At 40.9% G+C, this 19,042-nt stretch overlaps 1 protein-coding gene across 5 annotated transcripts in view; it reads right to left on the bottom strand.

Annotated features, from left to right (window-relative positions):
- tut4 (terminal uridylyl transferase 4) overlaps window positions 1–19,042 on the bottom strand; it is a 78,727-nt gene that overhangs the window by 20,505 nt on the left and 39,180 nt on the right. For all 5 annotated transcript variants that reach the window (XM_080195459.1, XM_080195461.1, XM_080195462.1 and 2 more), the window contains 4 exons: window positions 16,775–17,592; window positions 10,072–10,222; window positions 6,305–6,385; window positions 3,800–3,903 (listed from right to left, as the gene is read on the bottom strand). In XM_080195459.1, the coding sequence (XP_080051585.1) occupies window positions 3,800–3,903; window positions 6,305–6,385; window positions 10,072–10,222; window positions 16,775–17,592 (1,154 nt within the window). The remainder of the gene's footprint in view (window positions 1–3,799; window positions 3,904–6,304; window positions 6,386–10,071; window positions 10,223–16,774; window positions 17,593–19,042) is intronic.

Genomic DNA, 19,042 nt, shown 5'->3' with positions numbered 1-19,042 from the left:
TTGATAGCCTGCCCATGCACTTGTAAAAATCAGTATAAATCAATTCAATACCCCTATTGAGTTGTTTGACAAATATCTATTGGCGTGGTCAAGTATTTCACCAGGTTGGGCTAAGGTGAATAACTGATTAACAATTGGGTCTGGGAGAACGCCTTGGGGTAAGGAAAAATTAAGATCCTGAAGAAGAATTTTTCAGAATCTTTACTGTCCACAGGAGAGGCAGAGATAGCATGTGCACAGAACGGTGTTTCCAACAATGTAATATGCCACTAACATTATACTTCAGCAGTTTTAGCAACAAATATGAACTCACATCCATTGATAAAGCTTGAAGTCAAAAGTTTCCATCTTGTGTAAATAACCACATGGAGCCACTGAGCCAATGTGTGATACAGTAGGCACATTTTAAATACCCGCAGATCAATTTTACAGTTTGTTGAAAAATGGCTGTAAGGACAACTGTCTAAAATGATAAATAAAGAGAAATAAGCCTGTGTTTGGTCTCACTCATTTGTTCATCTTACTTTAGAATTGCTGGGTGGAAGCAGCAGCACTCCATGGTGATATAAAAGGTTCTCTACAAAACAAGCACTCTGATTGTTCTTAATCACCAGTCTAATGTGCCAACAAGGAAAGAAAGCCAGTACTCTAAAACATTGAGATGTTAGGGGAAATTCAATATCATATATATTATTCTATAATGAAGAAATGCAAATCCATCAATTAACTGGGAAATATGAATTTTTACCAGGGCAATTTTGCTCTGTTAGCTGTTTCATTAGAAATTCTGCTGCACTGAAGAATAGACTACCATTCCCAAATTAACCTTATAACTAAGTTCAATGAACTGTAGTGGTTGCGCTAATAGTCTAGCAATCCAGAGGTCTGATCTAATTCAGAGAACAAGAGTTTAAATCCCACAATGTTGGTGTGAGAATTTGAACTAAGTTTAAACATGATTTAGAAATAAAACGTATGACTGAATTTAATTTGGTGCAATCATACAAGCACATGAACAAATTCAAGGATATAATTCAAATGGGAATTTGGCAAGGAAATCAGAGCTTAATTTATTAACACAGTATAGGGATAGGATTTTGGGTTTCAGGTTGGAGCCTGACACTAGGGTGAAATGGAGGCCACTGCCCCACACTGTGTGGGAAACAATTAACCAATAGTGATTTTCCATGTTCTGGCCAATTAGCAGTCAGAGGACACGCTCACTGTCCAATTCCCATTCTCAAAAGCTGAAGGGCCAATAGAAAGCCTGGAGAAGGAACTGCACCTGCCATTTCAGCGGATAGAGTTACAGAAGGTGCCTCCAGCTTGATGCACCACCTGGTAATTTTTTTTAAAAAAAAGACATTTTCAAGGTCTTTTCCCCCCATTTTTCCAAACAACGCAACAAATTTTCAAGGATTTATACAACACAGCATAATCAATTTTCCACATATACATACAGAAAAGACAGGCAAGTATCATTACTATTGGTTTGGAATATCAATTATCAATTACAATTCGTTATGATCATTGTAATCAGCACCTCCCTTCGTACAGATAATGAAAGGATATTATACAGAATGGGGGATATCAGGATAAAGCCATGAGCACATGGCACAGGATAACAAGGACCGAGCTATATTGCATAAGTGAGTCCCTACAGGTCAGATAAAATCAATCAGAGCCTAAAGCAGTGGACCAAAACCTCTGAACAACGAAGGGATAGCCCAGAAAGAGGGCAACATTAGGACACAGTCCCAAACCCAACACTTGGCCTTGGTGGTATACATTCTCACACACAGGATAACAGCAGCAGCGCTACACAGCCTCACTGGAAAAGTACAGATAAAACAGAACCCAGGTATCTAAATTTACCCCAGACCCTATAAATAACAGGATACCTTATATTAGGGAGGCCTAAACCGATAATATAATCTCCACACTTCTAAGAATGAATTTTCAAAATAGCTGTTACTCATGGAGTCAAACAAAATAAGGGATATTGACAAGATGAAAGAGCCAGTAAGCCAAGGATTCTCGCACCACATTTGGGTTTACCACAAAATAAGCCTCACTCATCTCCAGCCACGCCAGAAATGCCCCTTAAGCTCCATCATCAGCTGGAAAATTTAACCTATTCCGCACCAACCAGAAGAAGAATGGACAAGACACCCACAGACAGGACATCTGGGGGAGATACAATCCTCTCCTCCTGACATGAGGGAAACCCTGTGGGATCAAATGGAAGCCTGTATTGTAGGGTTTCTATGATTATAAATCGGAGCCTTTATCAGCACTCCACTGACCCAGATAACAAAAGGAAACTTCAGAGAAAGAGGAACACAAGTTAAGACTATAGACATAAAGCGTCGTTTGACTGTGCACACAGAACAGAGCTACACAACCTCATAGGAGAAGTTCAGATAATGTGGAGCCCCACAATCTGGGCTGACACTCAGTTCTCGCAAACAACAGGATACCACCCACCCAGGGGAACTTAAACCTCTGGAAGGGGAGTTGTCCAAAAGTCCCCAAAAGGGGACATCTTGGGGTGAGCTTACTCACGCACCTGGTATATTCTCTGCTAGGCCTGGGAACGAAGAATCAAAATAGCTACTGCCCGAACCTACCCAGCCAAGATACACTTAGAACAACACCACAGACAGGCCAGGAGTATTTACACCACCCCTGGCTTCAAAGAAAACAAACTTCCCCTATTTCCAGTCACACCTGAGACCCTATTCAGGCCCACCATTAATAGAATTCCACTAAATCCCGCCCCCGGAGGAAACCCTAGCAATAGGAAAAGGAATTGGCCAGATGTCCACAGTCAGGATACCTTGGAGAGGACATGAATCTCCTCCTAACAGGATGACATGCTCACAGTACATTCCAAGAGTCCAATTACCAAGTAGCCACTGTCATATTCCGTGAAACTCACCCAAAAAAGGCTAGGCATCCAACGATCCCCGACCATGCTCTGGTGTGCACCAACTTATTTCTCCCAACTCCAGCTATGCCAGAGGTGCCATGACAATAAAACACAGTCTTTCCCAGGATACATCATCTGTCTGTACCTTCACAGGAGACTAACAAGGATTCTTTAACCTCAAACAATACAAAAAAAATGACACCCTGGGTAACTTTTAAAGCTCTTAAAATAAAAAATGGCCACAGCATTGTGGATAAAGAACAGGGTGATCTGCGACTGGAGCTAAAGCCAGACAATGCAGACAGCCTCAAAATCTGCACTAGCTCCTCAGTCTCCCATGAAGAAGGTGCCATTGGGAAGCTGCCTACAGGCACTTGGCCTCATTCCTTCCAGCTTGGGGCCCCAATTTGACCTCAGGTAAGTGGCCTTAGTTGGCTATTCACTCACCTTAACTGGCTATCCACCCTCTATAGGAGTGACAATTCTTTCCTAAGGATAGGACATGATTTTATAAATGTAGCAATGATAAATGACAAGTTCATTGTGAGAGCTATATGATCTCAAATATACAAATAGCAATTCTATTGAAAAAAAACGTTGATACCAATACAACAATGTTATTTCCACGAGCTATCTGATTGCCTGTGATAGGTGCCCAATGGGCTTGTTAGCTGATGACAGAAACAAACAATCAGCCAGTTTTTAAAAAGTATTGAATATCAACTTTAAACTGAATTTGTTCTGCGATGCGGCATTATTGGCACTCTGAGCTCCCTGTTTCCTTGGACAGCCCTGTGCCAGTCCAACCTGGTCACCTCCCTTCAATTCACAATTCAATTGCTTTTTCACCCTGAAAACAAATCTCACCTCTGCAGTCTCATGGCCTTCCAAAGTCATGCATATGTCCAGGTCGCTATCACGAAATCCGAATCCATTCTTAGATGATCCAAACAAACATAGTCTTGCCTTGTCTGTACTCAAAAAAAGATTATGTATAAACATTAGTCATACCCGAAACTGGTAGTATCCAACAATGCTGCAAAAAAAAGGGGAGGTGAAGGAGGAATTGGATAGTGTTATAAAGGAGGGGGAAGAGGGGGAGAAATGAAAGAGCAAGGGAAAACCAAGGGGAGAGGAAATGGGAGAAGGGAACAGAGGAAGTAAGAAAAGGAGAGAAACAATGAGGAGGATGAGAATAGAGAAGAGAAAATTTCAGCAGATGACATCTCAGTTGGGTCCAGAGGTTAACACAGGAACAGCAGGAGGACATTCAGCCACTTGGTCCTGTTCCACCATCATTCAATTTGCACCTTAACTCCATCAATTCCCCTTGGCTCTGTAACTCTTTAAAAAAAAACTATCAATCTGTTTTGCAATTTGCCTAGCCTTCAACTGCACTTTGTAGAGAATCTGAAAGGGCAGAGAGATGAAGAACTGCAGGTTTCCATTATCCTTTGTGTGAATAAGAATTCCCTGATGTCCCTCTGATGAACATAGATCTAATTTTTAGGTTATACTTCTCTGTTCTGGATTCCACCAACAGTGAAAGTAGTTTTTTTCTCCAAATACCCTATCAATCTTCTTGATAATTTTAAACACCTCATTTGATCACTCATTACTCTTCCATATTCAAGGCAACACAAGACTACGATTTCTATTTGTGCTATTAGTTAATCTCTTTTGTTTTGAATGCTACATGCATTTAGATACAGAGCCTTTAATTTTGTCCTTTTTATTATTTTTGTAGGTCTAGCATTATCTGCTGATTTAATCTCAAATTTGAATTCTCTGTCCCTTCCCTTCATAGTCTGTTCATCATTTCCCATATTAGTACTTTTCTCTCATGCATTATTTCTACTCTTCCATTTACCAAATTTGATTCCCCCTCCGTCCCACTACTTGGTTTAAAATCCTCTCTGCTTCCCCAGTTATGGGGCTTTCAAGAATAACAGCTCCAGCATGGTTCAGATGTAGATTGTCCTGAAGGTATAGATTTCACATTTTCCAATACTGATGCCAGTGCCACATGAGCTGAACCCACTTCTCCCACACCAGTCTTTTCTCTAATCAGTTTTCTGCGTGTCAATTTGCATGTAGTTCAGGTAGAAATGATTAACTTTGAGGTCTGTTCTTAATTTAGTGATAGCTCCTCATCCTGCCTATGTCACTGGTACCTAATTGGACAAAGATGACTGGATCTCTCCATTCACACTGCAAGTTCCGCTCCAGCCCCGAGCAGATATCCCAAGCCATGACACTGGGCAGGCAACATGGCCATTTGGGGCTCTTGGTCTTTGCTGGAGAGGAGTGTCAATCCCCCTGATTATCATTCCTTTGTGCTCCCCCAGCCACATGAATGATTTCCTGTACCATAATGCCATGGTCAGGTAGCTCATCCACACTGTAGTCCCTACTCTCAACCAAACAAGCTGAAATAATCTCAAACCTGTTAAGCAATTGCAGGGGCTGACATTCCTGATCTTTGTGTTCTGTTACCTGCTTTAGTTGCAGTCACAATCTCCTGCCTCAAACACCTTCTAAACTTTTCAGAGAGAGAGGAGGAGGAAGTGGGAGAAATGAGATGGGGAGAAGAGACAGCAAAACAGGAGACAAGTGAGAGTTAGGCGGGGGAGAAAAGGTTGGAGCAGGAGTGAAAAGAGAGCCGAGGTGAGGGACAGAGTGGAGCTGGTAGAGGAATAGAGACAAAGAGCACCAGAAGCAGGCGGAATAGGAGGTTGTGGAAGAAGAATGCCAAGTGGAAGGATCAGAGATATATAGAGTGGAGAGTAAACCAGTGGTATGAGAAGGGAGAGGTAGCAACGGTCAGAAGATCATTAGGAAAGGGTGCAGGAGTTATAGATTTAAGAACACAGAAACAAACCACTTGGCCCAGTCTGTATTAGTGTTTATCATCTGTGACAACAGTCCTAATTTCACTGGATTACTCCCATATTCTTTTATTCCATTCTACTTCAATCAGTTATTTAATGTACCATCACATGCTGGCATTGCCTCTACCTCAATCATTAGGTTTAATAGTGCATTCACAGATTTATAACTTGTGTGTGAAAATGTTTCGACTACTGTCTGTTCTAAAGTTGTTGCACATAATTTCAGATTTAGGACACAATGTCACAAGTTAGAGATGAGCCCATCAAGCAATTCCACTGTTTGATCCAAAGTTTTTACCTCTACTTCCAAGTGGACAAATTCACAATGGTGACGTGAGCGATGCCTTTGTAATAATTTTTATAATAAAATTGACCGGTTATATATTTTTATATACTCTAAGAATGTGGCCAAGACTGGGTGGCAGAGGTATTGCATTAGTAAATGGGATTTTGTGTGATGCATCAAAATTCTGGAAATTACCATCGAATTCTTTACGAATAAATCTTTCCAAGCTTGCTAAGGTTTGTTCTCTATTTTGTTCCTCCAGTGGCGAGAGCTCATCTAAGAATAAACATATTAGATTGTAGTTATTCATCAGGCTTTATTTATTTGACTAAAAAGATAATAATATTGAGGCGTATTTATACATAGTCAGATGTACTTACTTTCTGATATTTGATTACAAATAACAAAGATGGTTAATATTTCTTCCTTATTATTTATCCTCCAATACAAAAATACATCGAGGTGCACAGTTCACGACTGGAGGCCTGCCTTTAAGGATTGGTGTAATAAATAACTGACCTTCATTGCAAGCCAAGTGTCAATTAGTAATGCCAATCCATGTAACTGGTTTCAACTTGCAGTGGATTTTGCACCTGCACCTTTTTTTTGTATTTCATTGGTTTAATAATTTTCATTGATATTACTGTCAACTAATAAATTATGAAGTGTGGAAGCCCAGTCTTCAATCAGCTAACACATATCACAATTCTTACTAATTGGAAGAGACAAAACAACTACCAACATTTTTCTTTGAAAGTGATTTTTTTTTCTAGATTGTTACCACTACAATAGAGGTTCTCCCTCCACTTCACAAGCTGTGCATTTCATCTGTTCATCAACCCAAGTTTATCTTTATGTTATGTTTCATTTTAGGATTCAGCCCTACTTCTGCTCCTCAGGCTGCAATACTGTGAAAATATATTAAGTTCATTCAGCATAACATTTAAAAAATATATTTCCAAACTCACTATGGCTGAAAGAAAATTAAAGACATTTCATTTCATTTCATCAGTGCTGCACCTTGGGTTTGAGAATGGAAGGAAGGTAGCAAATATTGGGAGTGGAAGGAAATGCAATAATTTGATAGGCCTCTTCTCCGAATCTGCTTGGATGACAGGGGAATTGTTGAGTGTAGTGGCAGATGCTTGATGATAAATGTATGGAGCATCTGAAGGCCACTTATTGTGAGCAAAGCCATGGCAAAACATCAGTGTTTAATAAAGTTTTGAAATTATTCCATTTGGCTACCTTAACACCAATTCTGGCTTAACTCCTGACTTTGATTCAGCTCCCTGATAGATGCTGAACCTCATCATCAGATGACACCCTAGGTGTGTATGGCTTAGATGCAAAGCATCTCAAAATATGCAGCTTAATCTCTGTAAAAAACAGAGACAAAGATGTTGAATCAAAAATATATTTGGAACTGAAGTAGGGAAACGGTTAATGGATTTTGTACCTAGAATATGTCACAAACATAATCTTTCATCATGACTGATCTTCTCAAGCTTATACTGCTCCTGGCAGTAATATAAGTTATTTGTTCATGTCTTACATGCTTTAATTCTCATTGTTATAAAGACAGGTAGTTTAATGTGGCTGTTATTTTGTAGACTTTGCAAATCTTACCTATTTGTGGTAGTTGGACATCGTTACACAGGTGGTAGTTTACGATACTGGCTTTTGACAGCTGCTGATGGCAGATCGCGATACCGGCTTTTAACAGGAAGAGACTCCCTGGGACAGCCATGATTACACAAGTAACTTCAAAGATGGGGATGCCGGTACTGCTGCAGAAGGGGTTTCTGCCGGATTGAAGCCTATGTCATGATTGCAGGACTGTAATTCCTGATTAAATCTGGGGCTGAATCACAACCAAGGAAGGGAGAACTGGAGGTCTGGCAGGAATGGGAACTTTGAATTGTGATTACTACTGGAGCTCATAAAGTACAAATGCCCACTTGTGTTTGTGTTCTATGAGAAGTCTGGTAGAGCCTGCTTCTCCCAAAACTCTGGTATAGATGCCAGAGTTTTGAAATAAAAACCACTGTATTTTCACTCACTAACAGTCTCAGAAGTATTATTTTACCTACAGCAGAACAATTGGGAAAGGAAGAGTCAGGTACTCTCCAAATTTATCATCAGGGTACGCACCGGTGAAGATCTGAAAGAAATCTCACACTCTCCATCTGCGAGATGGCCGGCTGGGATTCAAGATCTGACAAAATCTGGAAATTGCAAATCCCGCTGGTGAGATCATGAGGAATCAAGACAGAGGAGATGGGGAGAAATTGTTCCCACTGGTGAAAGGGTCGAAAACAACAGGGTGTAGATTTAAAGTAATTGGCAGAAGAAGCAAAACCACATAAAAACTTTTCACACCATATGTGGTTAAGGTCTGGACTGTGCTGACTGAAATTGAGGCTTTCAAATGGGAATAAGTTTGTTACCTGCAATGGAAGAGCATGCAGTGCTATGGAGAGAAGTTCATTCAGAAAGCCAGTGAAGACACAACGAGCTAAATGACTGCTTTCTGTGCTGTAACAATTCTATGTTTACTTGAGCTTGTACTTCAAAAAGTGTTAGTTCCTGTTTGCATCTGAAAAATCAGGCATGCTGTCCACATCAAGTGCGATGGCTTTGGATCCCCAACCTGACATCCTCATGCCTGTCTCTGAGAAAAGATGACAGCTGGTACTAAATTGGCAGCCTGCTGCCATTCTTTAAAAACTAATTAAAAAGCTATTAAGCTCATTTATGACCCAATCATCTACAATTTTACATTGCCTGCCCATTGAATTTTCAGGTATCGGACCTAAAAAAGTTGGGAGTGATTTCCTGTAGCTATGACGAGGCAGCACATCGAGGTGGTAGACAATGCCTGACACCATGACTAAGAGTGAACATACCAACATACTGGCTAAGGATGATGGCAGAGTCTGTACGATCTTTAACGTCATTTTTACAATCTTTTCTGCATCTTCAAAATGATTAATAAAGACTGATTCTGAGAGCAGAGCGACTGTCCAATTCTAGCCGTGACTGTAGCATTACCCCTTTACTGCATGATGTAATGACCTAAAGTACTGATTCTCAGAACCCTCACACCGAGGTGTTATTCATATTACATTGTGAGAGCAGCTGCAACCAAAATTCAACACTATATTATTTGTTATATTAACTCAAGTCACAAGAGTTTAACATGGTGTGGCACTTTTAAAAACAGGCATGAGAAACTGTTCCTGATGCTAATTGTAAGCTTGGAAAGGAGCAAGGGCAAGAGTGTGTGGCCAAAAAGCAAAATTCCTATGCAGGAATCAGTGGACTGCACACTTCTGGGTCAGCCTCCCGCGCACTGCTGAAAGACATAAAATTCTCGCCATAATTTCAGCCTTTAAAAAATATGCACTAGGTAGTAGCAAAGGTAAGAGTAAACTCAACTTCAGAGTTCAAGAAATAGTATCAAGCTTTCGTACAGAACAAACATCATAAGATCATAAAACAGAGGAACAGAATTAGGCCACTTGGCCCATCGAGTCTGCTCTGCCATTCAATCATGGCTGATATTTTTTTCATCTCCATTCTTCTGCCTTTTCCCCATTACTCCAGACTCCCTAATGAATCAAGAACCTAACACATCACTCATCACAGTGTCACAACCTTTTGGTTCCATCAAACAGTTTGTAATTCAAAAATGTTGCATGAATTCACTGTTTGTCTTTAGAAAATACTACACTGATAACGGTAAATTATTGGATTTTTGTTCACATGAAATTAAAATGTTTACAAATATTATGGTGACAAATGGATCACATACTTCTAGCACAAGTGAAACAAAACAAGTAGTGCACCAATACTGACTTAGTACTTTTCCAATTAAGATGGTAGACCATTTTCTATAAGTCCATAACATTATGCAACCAATACTTACGTTATTAATCATGTAATGGCATTGAACTTACCATAACATTTTGTGCAGACTAGATCAAGAATTTGCCTAAATTTATTTATCATAGGTGGCAAAGGTTTCAAATCAATCTTCTTGAAATCCTCTGGGCAATCATTCTTTGAATGTCCATCTCGTTTGCAGATACTGCACACAATTGTTGGTGGCTGAAGATAACAGGAAACATTTATTAACTTAAAATACTCCAAGAATGATTATTACTCTCTTAAGACTGCTGTACTACTTATACATCAAAGTAAGATGAGCATCGATATGATCTTTAACCAAGTGATGATACTTCTAAATATTGAATTGCTGATATCAGCTTTGCTACTATACCCAAGTATTTTCCCACAAGGATGGAATTTCTCAAAAATGAGAAACATTTACCTCCAGCCTACTTGCTGCCAAATCATACAGCACATTTCCTTCAATCCAGGGCTACTGGACTAACCCTTTCCAGAACACTTCGTATAACTGTCTGATGAATGCCGTCACAGTGCACCTATATTAGGGATCAATCATTGCTCCTTTCTGAAAACTCTGCAAATTACATTTATTGCATGGAATTTGCAGATAATTTGTTTTAACCCAACGTGCTCAACTTACCATGAACATTTGTGGCTTACCATCTTTGTATTAGTTTTAGACTGTGATATTTCTACATAAAGTTCTTGTCTTTTAGTTTATGTCACTAATGCATACATATGATGATGTGCTTCTATCAGCCTTACAGGAAGTTCAAAATGCCCAGATTTAAATGATTGGGTGAAATAACTAATATGAAGTTAATCATGTTGATTTTCACAAATATAGGTAATTTGGAAAAACCAATTATTATAAATTATTAGCTGACACAAAATAAGCAAAACCAGTTATTCTTTCTACAGTTGAGAGACATCCAGCAACTGCTCCAAATTGAACAATTTCTGATTTCTTCAGTGACCATGTTGTTTCCTCAACAATTGGCCAGATATCCCAATTAACAATTTTAAACATAACAAAATATGAAATTGAAATAATTCACAAAAACTAGCTAAATTTTGCTCATAAAATTACCTAGTTCTTTTTGGAAGTCCATTACACTTCGCTTGGGGGTTTGAGCTTTTCTCCTTATGGCAACTTGCCTTTCCTCACTTGGTCTCTTGTTCGCTGGAGCGGGCGGAGTGAAAGTCGCATGGAGTAAAGATAAGCGATTACCTTTGTAAAGATTTTTGCGGGCTTTGTAACGGTTTTTCAGCTTTAAAAACTAGACAGGAAGTGGGCCACGGGGCTTTGTGGGAAGGGATCTTTTTTTACTGCGCAAAGTTTAAAAGGAGGACTGCTGTAGACAGCGGGCAGTGTCAGGAGTGGGCAGTGGAGTGAGAGGGAAGCAGAGAGTGAGCTGTAAGGGCTTTGGATCAAAGGGCTTGGGAGAAAAGGGCCAGGTAAGTTTAAATTCTTAACTGTGTTCAGTAATTACTAAGAGACTGTGATGGAGGGGCATGTGATGTGCTGTTTCTGTATGATGTGGGAGCTGGTGGACCCCAAGGTCCTTCTCAGTGACCATGTCTGCAGCAAGTGCTGGTTGCTTGAAGAGCTCCAGCTCAAAGTAGATGAGCGGACCTCTGAGACTCATCAGGGATAGGGAGTGTAGCCTGGATAATGGGGTGCAAGAGAGATCCACACCCCCTAGACTGGCTAACTCTAAGGGTCAGGAACAAGAGGGTGCTGCTGGGGGGAGGAAGGAGGAGGGAGTGGGGAGGAAGGGTGAGAGGAAGGAGGGGGGAGTGGGGAGGAAGGAGGGGGGGACCCAAAGGCCTCAGCCTCTCAACAGGTCCGAGGTTCTTGCTCCCAGTGTGGACAATAATGAGGGCTGTAAGGTTGATGAGCAAACAGCCCACGGTACAGTGATGCAGACACAGGACAAGGAGGAAGAAGTAAAGAGGAATGTAGTGGTTATTGGGGATAGTGTGGTTAGGGGCATAGACACTGTCCTTTGTGACAGGGATAAAGAATACAGAAGGGTGTGTTGTCTGCCTGGTGCTCGGGTCCAGGATGTCTCATCTGGGCTGCAGAGGAACCTGGAGTGGGAGGGTGAGAATCCGGTCGTTGTGGTGCATGTGGGTGCCAACGACATAGGCAAAATGGGAACTAAGGATCTGCAGAGGGAGTATGAAAAGCTAGGAATGAAATTAAAAAGCAGAACCGACAAGGTGGTTATCTCTGGATTACTACCTGAACCGCGTGCAGATGGGCGTAGGGTAGGTAGGATTAAAGAGATGAATGGGTGGCTCAGGGATTGGTGTGGGAGGAATGGGTTTGAATTTATGGGGCATTGGCACCAGTATTGGGGCAGGTGGGACCTGTTCAGATGAGATGGTCTTGGTCTGAACCGTGCTGGGACCAGAGTCCTGGCGAATCGTACAACTAGGACTGTAGATAGGGCTTTAAACCAATTAGGGGGGGCGGGGAGGGTGCGGGGTTGGGAGAAATTACAATGTCTAAAGTAAAAGAGAGGGTAAGGGTGCGAGAAAAAGTTGAGCATGTCCCAATAATAAAGGGAATAGGGGGCATGAGAAAGGTTGGTAGCGTTCCTTCAAATAGGGTCCAGATAAAGGCTGGGATAAAGACACTTTATCTGAATGCACGAAGCATTCGGAACAAAGTGAATGAGCTGGTGGCGCAGATCAGCACAAATGGATATGATCTGGTGGCCATTACGGAAACGTGGTTGCAGGGTGACAGGGGCTGGGAGCTGAATGTCCAGGGGTATCAAGTGTTTAGGAAGGTCAGACGGGAGGAAAAAGGGGGTGGGGTAGCTCTGCTGATTAAGGATAATATCAGGGTGGTAGTAAGGGAAGATATAGGCTCCAAAGAGCAAAACGTGGAATCGTTGTGGGTGGAGATAAGGGACAGTAAGGGGAGGAAGATGCTGGTGGGTGTGGTCTATAGGCCCCCAAATAATAACTTGGAGGTGGGGCGGGCTATAAACAAGCAAATAAATAATGCATGCAGAAATGGAACGGCGATAATTATGGGGGATTTCAATTTACATATTGATTGGTTGACCCATGTTGGACGCGGTGGGCTTGAGAAAGAGTTCTTGGAATGCTGCCGGGATAGTTTCCTTGAACAGCGTGTGATGGAACCGATGAGGGAGCGAGCTATCTTAGATCTGGTGTTATGTAACGAGGCAGGTAGAATTAGGGATCTTGTTGTGAGGGATCCTCTTGGGACGAGTGATCATTGTATGGTTGAGTTTTTGATGCAGATGGAGGATGAGAAAGTAGGGTCTTGAACCTGTGTCCTCTGTTTGAACAGAGGGGAGTACGATAGGATGAGAGAGGAATTGGCGAATGTAGATTGGGGGCGCAGATTGGTCGGTAGGACTGCTGAGGAACAGTGGAGGATCTTTAAGGGAGATCTTTTTCGGTGCTCAGCAAAAATTTATTCCGATGGTAAAGAAAGAACGTAGGAGAAGGGATAATCAACCGTGGTTATCGAAGGTAATAAAGGAGAATATTAAATTAAAAGCTGATGCATTTAGAGTGGCTAAAAGTAGTGGGCGAGTAGAAGATTGGGAGAGGTTTAAAAATCAACAAAGATTGACTAAGAAGTTGATAAAGAAAGGAAGGATAGACTATGAAGCTAAACTAGCACTAAATATAAAAAAGGACAGTAAGAGTTTTTATAAATATATAAAGAGGTGGAGGCTGGCTAGAGTGAATGTTGGACCCTTAGAGGATGAGAGGGGGGATTTAGTAGCAGGAGATGAGGAAATGGCTGAGGACTTAAATAAGTTTTTTGCCTCGGTCTTCATGGAGGAGGACGCGAATAGTTTGCCGGATATTAAAGATAGAAGGATGGTAGGAGTTGAGGGCCTGAATGCGATTACTGTCACTGGAGAGGTAGTGCTTGATCGACTAGCGGGACTGATGGTGGACAAGTCCCCAGGACCCGATGGAATGCATCCCAGGGTTCTGAAGGAAATGGCAGAGGTGATAGTAGACGCCTTAGTGATTATTTACCAAACTTCGCTGGATTCTGGGGAAGTGCTGGAAGATTGGAAAACGGCTAATGTTACGCCGCTGTTTAAAAAAGGTAGCAGACAAAAGGCAGGGAATTATAGGCTGGTTAGTTTAACGTCTGTTGTTGGAAAAATGCTTGAATCCGTCATCAAAGAAGAAATAGTGAGGCACCTTGAGAAGAATGTTTGATAGAGTAGACGCAGCACGGATTCGTTCAGGCGAAGTCGTGTTTGACGAATTTATTGGAATTCTATGAGGATGTGACTAGTGCGGTAGACAGAGGGGAACCAGTGGATGTGGCGTTTCTCGATTTTCAGAAGGTGTTTGATAAGGTGCCGCACAAAAGGTTGCTTCAGAAGGTTGGGGGGCATGGAGTTGGGGGTAAGGTGTTAGCGTGGATAGAGGATTGGTTGTCTAATAGGAGGCAGAGAGTTGGTATCAATGGGTGCTATTCTGATTGGTGGTTTGTAACTAGTGGAGTGCCGCAGGGATCGGTGCTGGGGCCTCAGCTACTTACCATTTATATGGATGATCTGGAGGAGGGGGCTGAATGTAGGGTGCTGAAATTTGCTGATGACACGAAGATAAATGGAAAAGCAAATTATGCGGAGGGTGTGGAAAGTCTGCAGAGGGATCTAGATAGGCTGAGCGAGTGGGCGAGGACCTGGCAGATGGAGTACAATGTTAACAAGTGTGAGGTTATCCACTTTGGCAGGAATAATAGTAGGAGGGATTACTATTTAAAGGGTGAAAAGCTGCAGCATGCTACGGTGCAGAGGGACCTGGGGGTCCTTGTGTATGAGTCGCAAAAACCCAGTCTGCAGGTGCAGCAGGTGATCAAGAAGGCAAATGGGATGTTGGCCTTTATAGCGAGGGGGATTGAATATAAAAGCAACTGTACAGGGCACTGGTGAGGCCGCAGCTGGAGTACTGTGTGCAGTTTTGGTCGCCGCATTTGCGCAAGGATATTTTGGCCTTGGAGGGAATGCACAGGAGGTTCACTAGGCTGATACCGGAGATGAGGGGGTTGGACTATGAAGAGAGACTAAATAGACTGGGTCTGTACTCGTTGGAGTTTAGAAGGATGAGGGGGGATCTTATAGAGACGTATAAGATAATGAAGGGGATGGATAGGGTAGAGGTAGAGAGATTCTTCCCGCTCAGAAAGGACAGCAGGACTAGAGGGCACAGCCTCAAGATAAGGGGGGCGCAGTTTAGAACGGAGTTGAAGAGGAACTTCTTCGCTCAAAGGGTGGTGAATCTCTGGAATTCTCTGCCCGTTGAAGTGGTGGAGGCTACCTCGCTAAACATATTTAAGACACGGGTAGATAGGTTTTTGGTAGGCAAGGGAATTAAGGGTTATGGGGAGAAAGCTGGAAAGTGGAACTGAGCCACTTCAGGTCAGCCATGATCTTATTGAATGGCAGGGCAGGCTCGAGGGGCTGGTCTACTCCTGCTCCTATTTCTTATGTTCTTATGGACTCCCTCCTGTGTGTCTCTCTGCAGACATCTTAAGTTCTAACTCAACTAATGATGATTTTAATCCAGCAACACCAAATATAAACAAAATACCAATCCTCCAAAGATTTTCTTTGTTTTCACTTTTGCCTTTGCTAAAAGACATATATTTTTCTTCTTTTTCTTTGAGGTTTGCTGTGATGAATTTTGCAATTAGAGATAATAGTTCAAAATCCTACTGCAGTCACTCTGTGCTCACCATATGTTTGTTTCGGACTACAAAATGTAATGCCCTCTCCCTGCTTTCCAATATCTGTTATGTTGCCATGGTAATTCAAGTACTCACAGCTACAAATCATCTTGTTGCCTGATTCCAGTTATCCTAAAGCCCCATCTAGAAATTTCAGACTATATATGCTATCTTCCTCCTCTGCCTCCAATTATTCCCATTTTTCCAAATAATCCCTAAATTTTATCTCCTTTGATCATCCTCTTTACTTCATTACTGTATCTCAGGCCATCCAAGTTTCTCTGTCCAATTACTCTTTCTCAGACTGCAGCATTACCCAAGATTCAAAAAGCGAATCTCTCATTTTTCTCAACAATACATGTTACAAAAACATCCAGGTGGCCTAACCTCGCTCAATCCAGTATTCATCCCCAACTAATACAAAGTGGCTACTACTGTTATACCATAAATTAAACTAAAAATTGAAGCCAGATTATATGTTTTGGCAATATATTCATGAAGAATATCAAATGCAATTGATAATTTTGAAGTGCAAGGATGAAAGCCTCAATGAAATTAAAAAAGTAACACTTCCAACATCTTTGAACCACTGTAAGTATAGTTTCCACTAAAACATAAACTTTGATGTTTCTACTGCAGTTAAAACATATGCATTTTGGACTCGAGCTAAGTGGTTATCCTGGCTAGGGATCTGTAAAAGCAGATCAATTAGACTGTTTGTGTAACCTGAGGCCCACCTTCAATCCATGATACTTCAGTTCCCAGTTTCTGATTGCTAGCATTTTAGCTTCATTATTAAAAATAGTTAAATGTCAAAGGTGGGGAAGAAGTCTGTTCAGGAATATCACACAAAGCCTTGAAAACGTTGGGTAAATGTTATGCAAATTGTGTAGATGGGTCTGCACCTGCAATTTCAAGGGAGCCTGTGATGAATTTTTTTTAACAAAAATGTTCTCAATAGATACATCGGTCAGTACATGCAAATGTAAAGGATAACTTGCCTTTCCATTTGTCAGGATGCTTTTCTCAAAGACATAATGTAGTTCCCCTGTTTCTGATGCATTTCCAGTGTCATCAATAACAGCGCAGCTAGGAGCTTCAATTTCTGTTGTGCAAGTTTGTGAGGTAGTTGAAACACAATTGGCAGTGCAATTTGTTCCTTCTGAGCAATGTACTCCTAGTTTGCAACTGTCTTTATGTCGATGCAACTGCAAACTGGCTGGTGGCATCGTATTTTCCATGGACCCATGTCCTAACTCTTCCAGGCCTGCCTGCTTTGAACAACTCTCTGAAGAATCAGCCACCTCAAATGTTCTAGTGGATTGTTCAACTGAATCACAACTGAGTAATCTTTCACTTGGATCTCTTGTGCAGTTGTCAACCTCTGGCTTCCCCAGATCACAATTTTTAAAATTCACTGCAATTCCATTGTTGGAAGATGAAACAGTTTCCAATTCCAAATGCTCAACATCCTTTCTAACATTTGCAGTAGATTCAACATTTGCATTAGTATATACTTGTATTACACAGTCATTAGTTCCATTTGTAATTTCTCCATCGATGGAAGGTTCTTTAGTATCTCTCTTTACTGCAGTTCCCTTCTGTGGCAAACAACAGTTCCCTGAACGTTCTTCAGATTTTACAGGCTTTTTACTGTTGACTTTCCCTTTTTTTCTGGCATCTGATTTTAACTTAATCCCGTCTTTCATTTGAGGAGATGCAAAATATTTGTATGCAGTCCTAAATCGTTCCAGAATATACTCAAACACCATCTGGCTGTTCAAACTCCGAGCAATATTTCTCTTTAGTGCAAAGGGATCTAGTTAAAAAAAACACATCAATTGTATTACCCAACATTTCAAAAATACTTCAATGGCATTCATAACAGAACTCTCAGAAAACAGGACCATCAAAATGACTTAGTTTGGAGACTATCTAAGGCATGGGTTGGCAATTTGCTGCTCTGAAGATGCAGGCTCATTAAGGACTCGTGGTCACTGGCCTTGATTGATGGAATATGTTCTGCAACCTGTCCAGATATCAAACAACTCTTCAAAGAAATCCAACAGCAGAAATTGCATTAAAGTTTTTTTTTCATTTTGGCAAATATAAGTATAATCATTTCCTGTCTTGTCTTGCTTTTTAAATTGACAGGCATTTGAGTAACAGCATTGTGACTTTTAAGACCTTGCTGATTTTGACTAAATTTTAAAAATGGTTTTCTTGTAACTAATGTTGCCAATCCCTGGTCTAGGGCATTTTAAAATTTTGAAATGTGTGTTTAAAATTATTCAACTTCTGTTTCCTATAATGTTTTATTCTGGAGATGTGTGAAATGCAAAGAATTTACTACTGAGACCTCAGTACATTTCAAAGTCAGTAAAATATGGATAACAAGGAGTCTTGGAACACCTCGGAGTACTTTCCCTTCATCAGGTGGGTGACTCAGCTGATGAAGCAGCAGCGCTCCAAAAGTTCATGATACAAAATAAACCTGCTGGACTTTAATCTGGTGTTGTGAGACTTGTTACTGTGCCCACCTCAGTCCAATGCTGACATTTCCACAGTGTAAAATACGGAGAGATTGGAAGAATTAAAAGAAATTGAATGAAGGAAAATTCGAATAAAAAAGCTTACAGTAACATTTGAATTAATGTTTTCCTTTGCTGAGCATAGCAATTACTTAGAGTTAATACAGACTTCTCATCTGCAAGGCCAGGCTTTAATTCCAGGTTAAACACACAGCTGGTGAAATTTGTCTCAGAAGATGACAGAAAATAGTCGTTCTACATTCTGTCCAAAGTTCTTTCCAGTGAAAGTCAGTGGAGAAGAAAATCAAGAGGTGTATAAAAAAGGGTGTCAATCATGACTAATCAACTACCTCAACCCCATCTTCCTGCATTAATCCCGTATCCCTTTTTCCATTCAGTACCCAAAATTCCATCGAAATTCCTCTGTCTATGCAGTTCTCATCAGTTACATGAGTAATTTTTACTAACAAGGCTCTTCCTAAGAGAAGCAATAAGAGAGAAATACATTTTCAAAACATTTTCCACTGATGTTATTTTAATTATTAAGTTTAACCTATCAACAACACATAAAATGTTGTAGTCACCTTCTGGCTGAGTTTAGCAATCAACTACCTAGCCACAACCTTCTGCCACAAGAGATGGAATGTTACCCCTGAACCAAACTGACATTTGTACAACAAAGACAGGAAATAAAATAAAAGGATCCATTCACTAATGCAAAATTAATTACTATCCTTT

The sequence above is a fragment of the Carcharhinus amblyrhynchos genome, chromosome 9, assembly GCF_965287045.1.
Source record: "Carcharhinus amblyrhynchos chromosome 9, sCarAmb.v2.hapA, whole genome shotgun sequence".
Taxonomy (NCBI): Eukaryota; Metazoa; Chordata; class Chondrichthyes; order Carcharhiniformes; family Carcharhinidae; genus Carcharhinus; species Carcharhinus amblyrhynchos.
The sequence above is the reverse complement of the archived record's forward strand: the minus strand, read 5'-3'. Positions and strand labels throughout refer to the sequence as shown.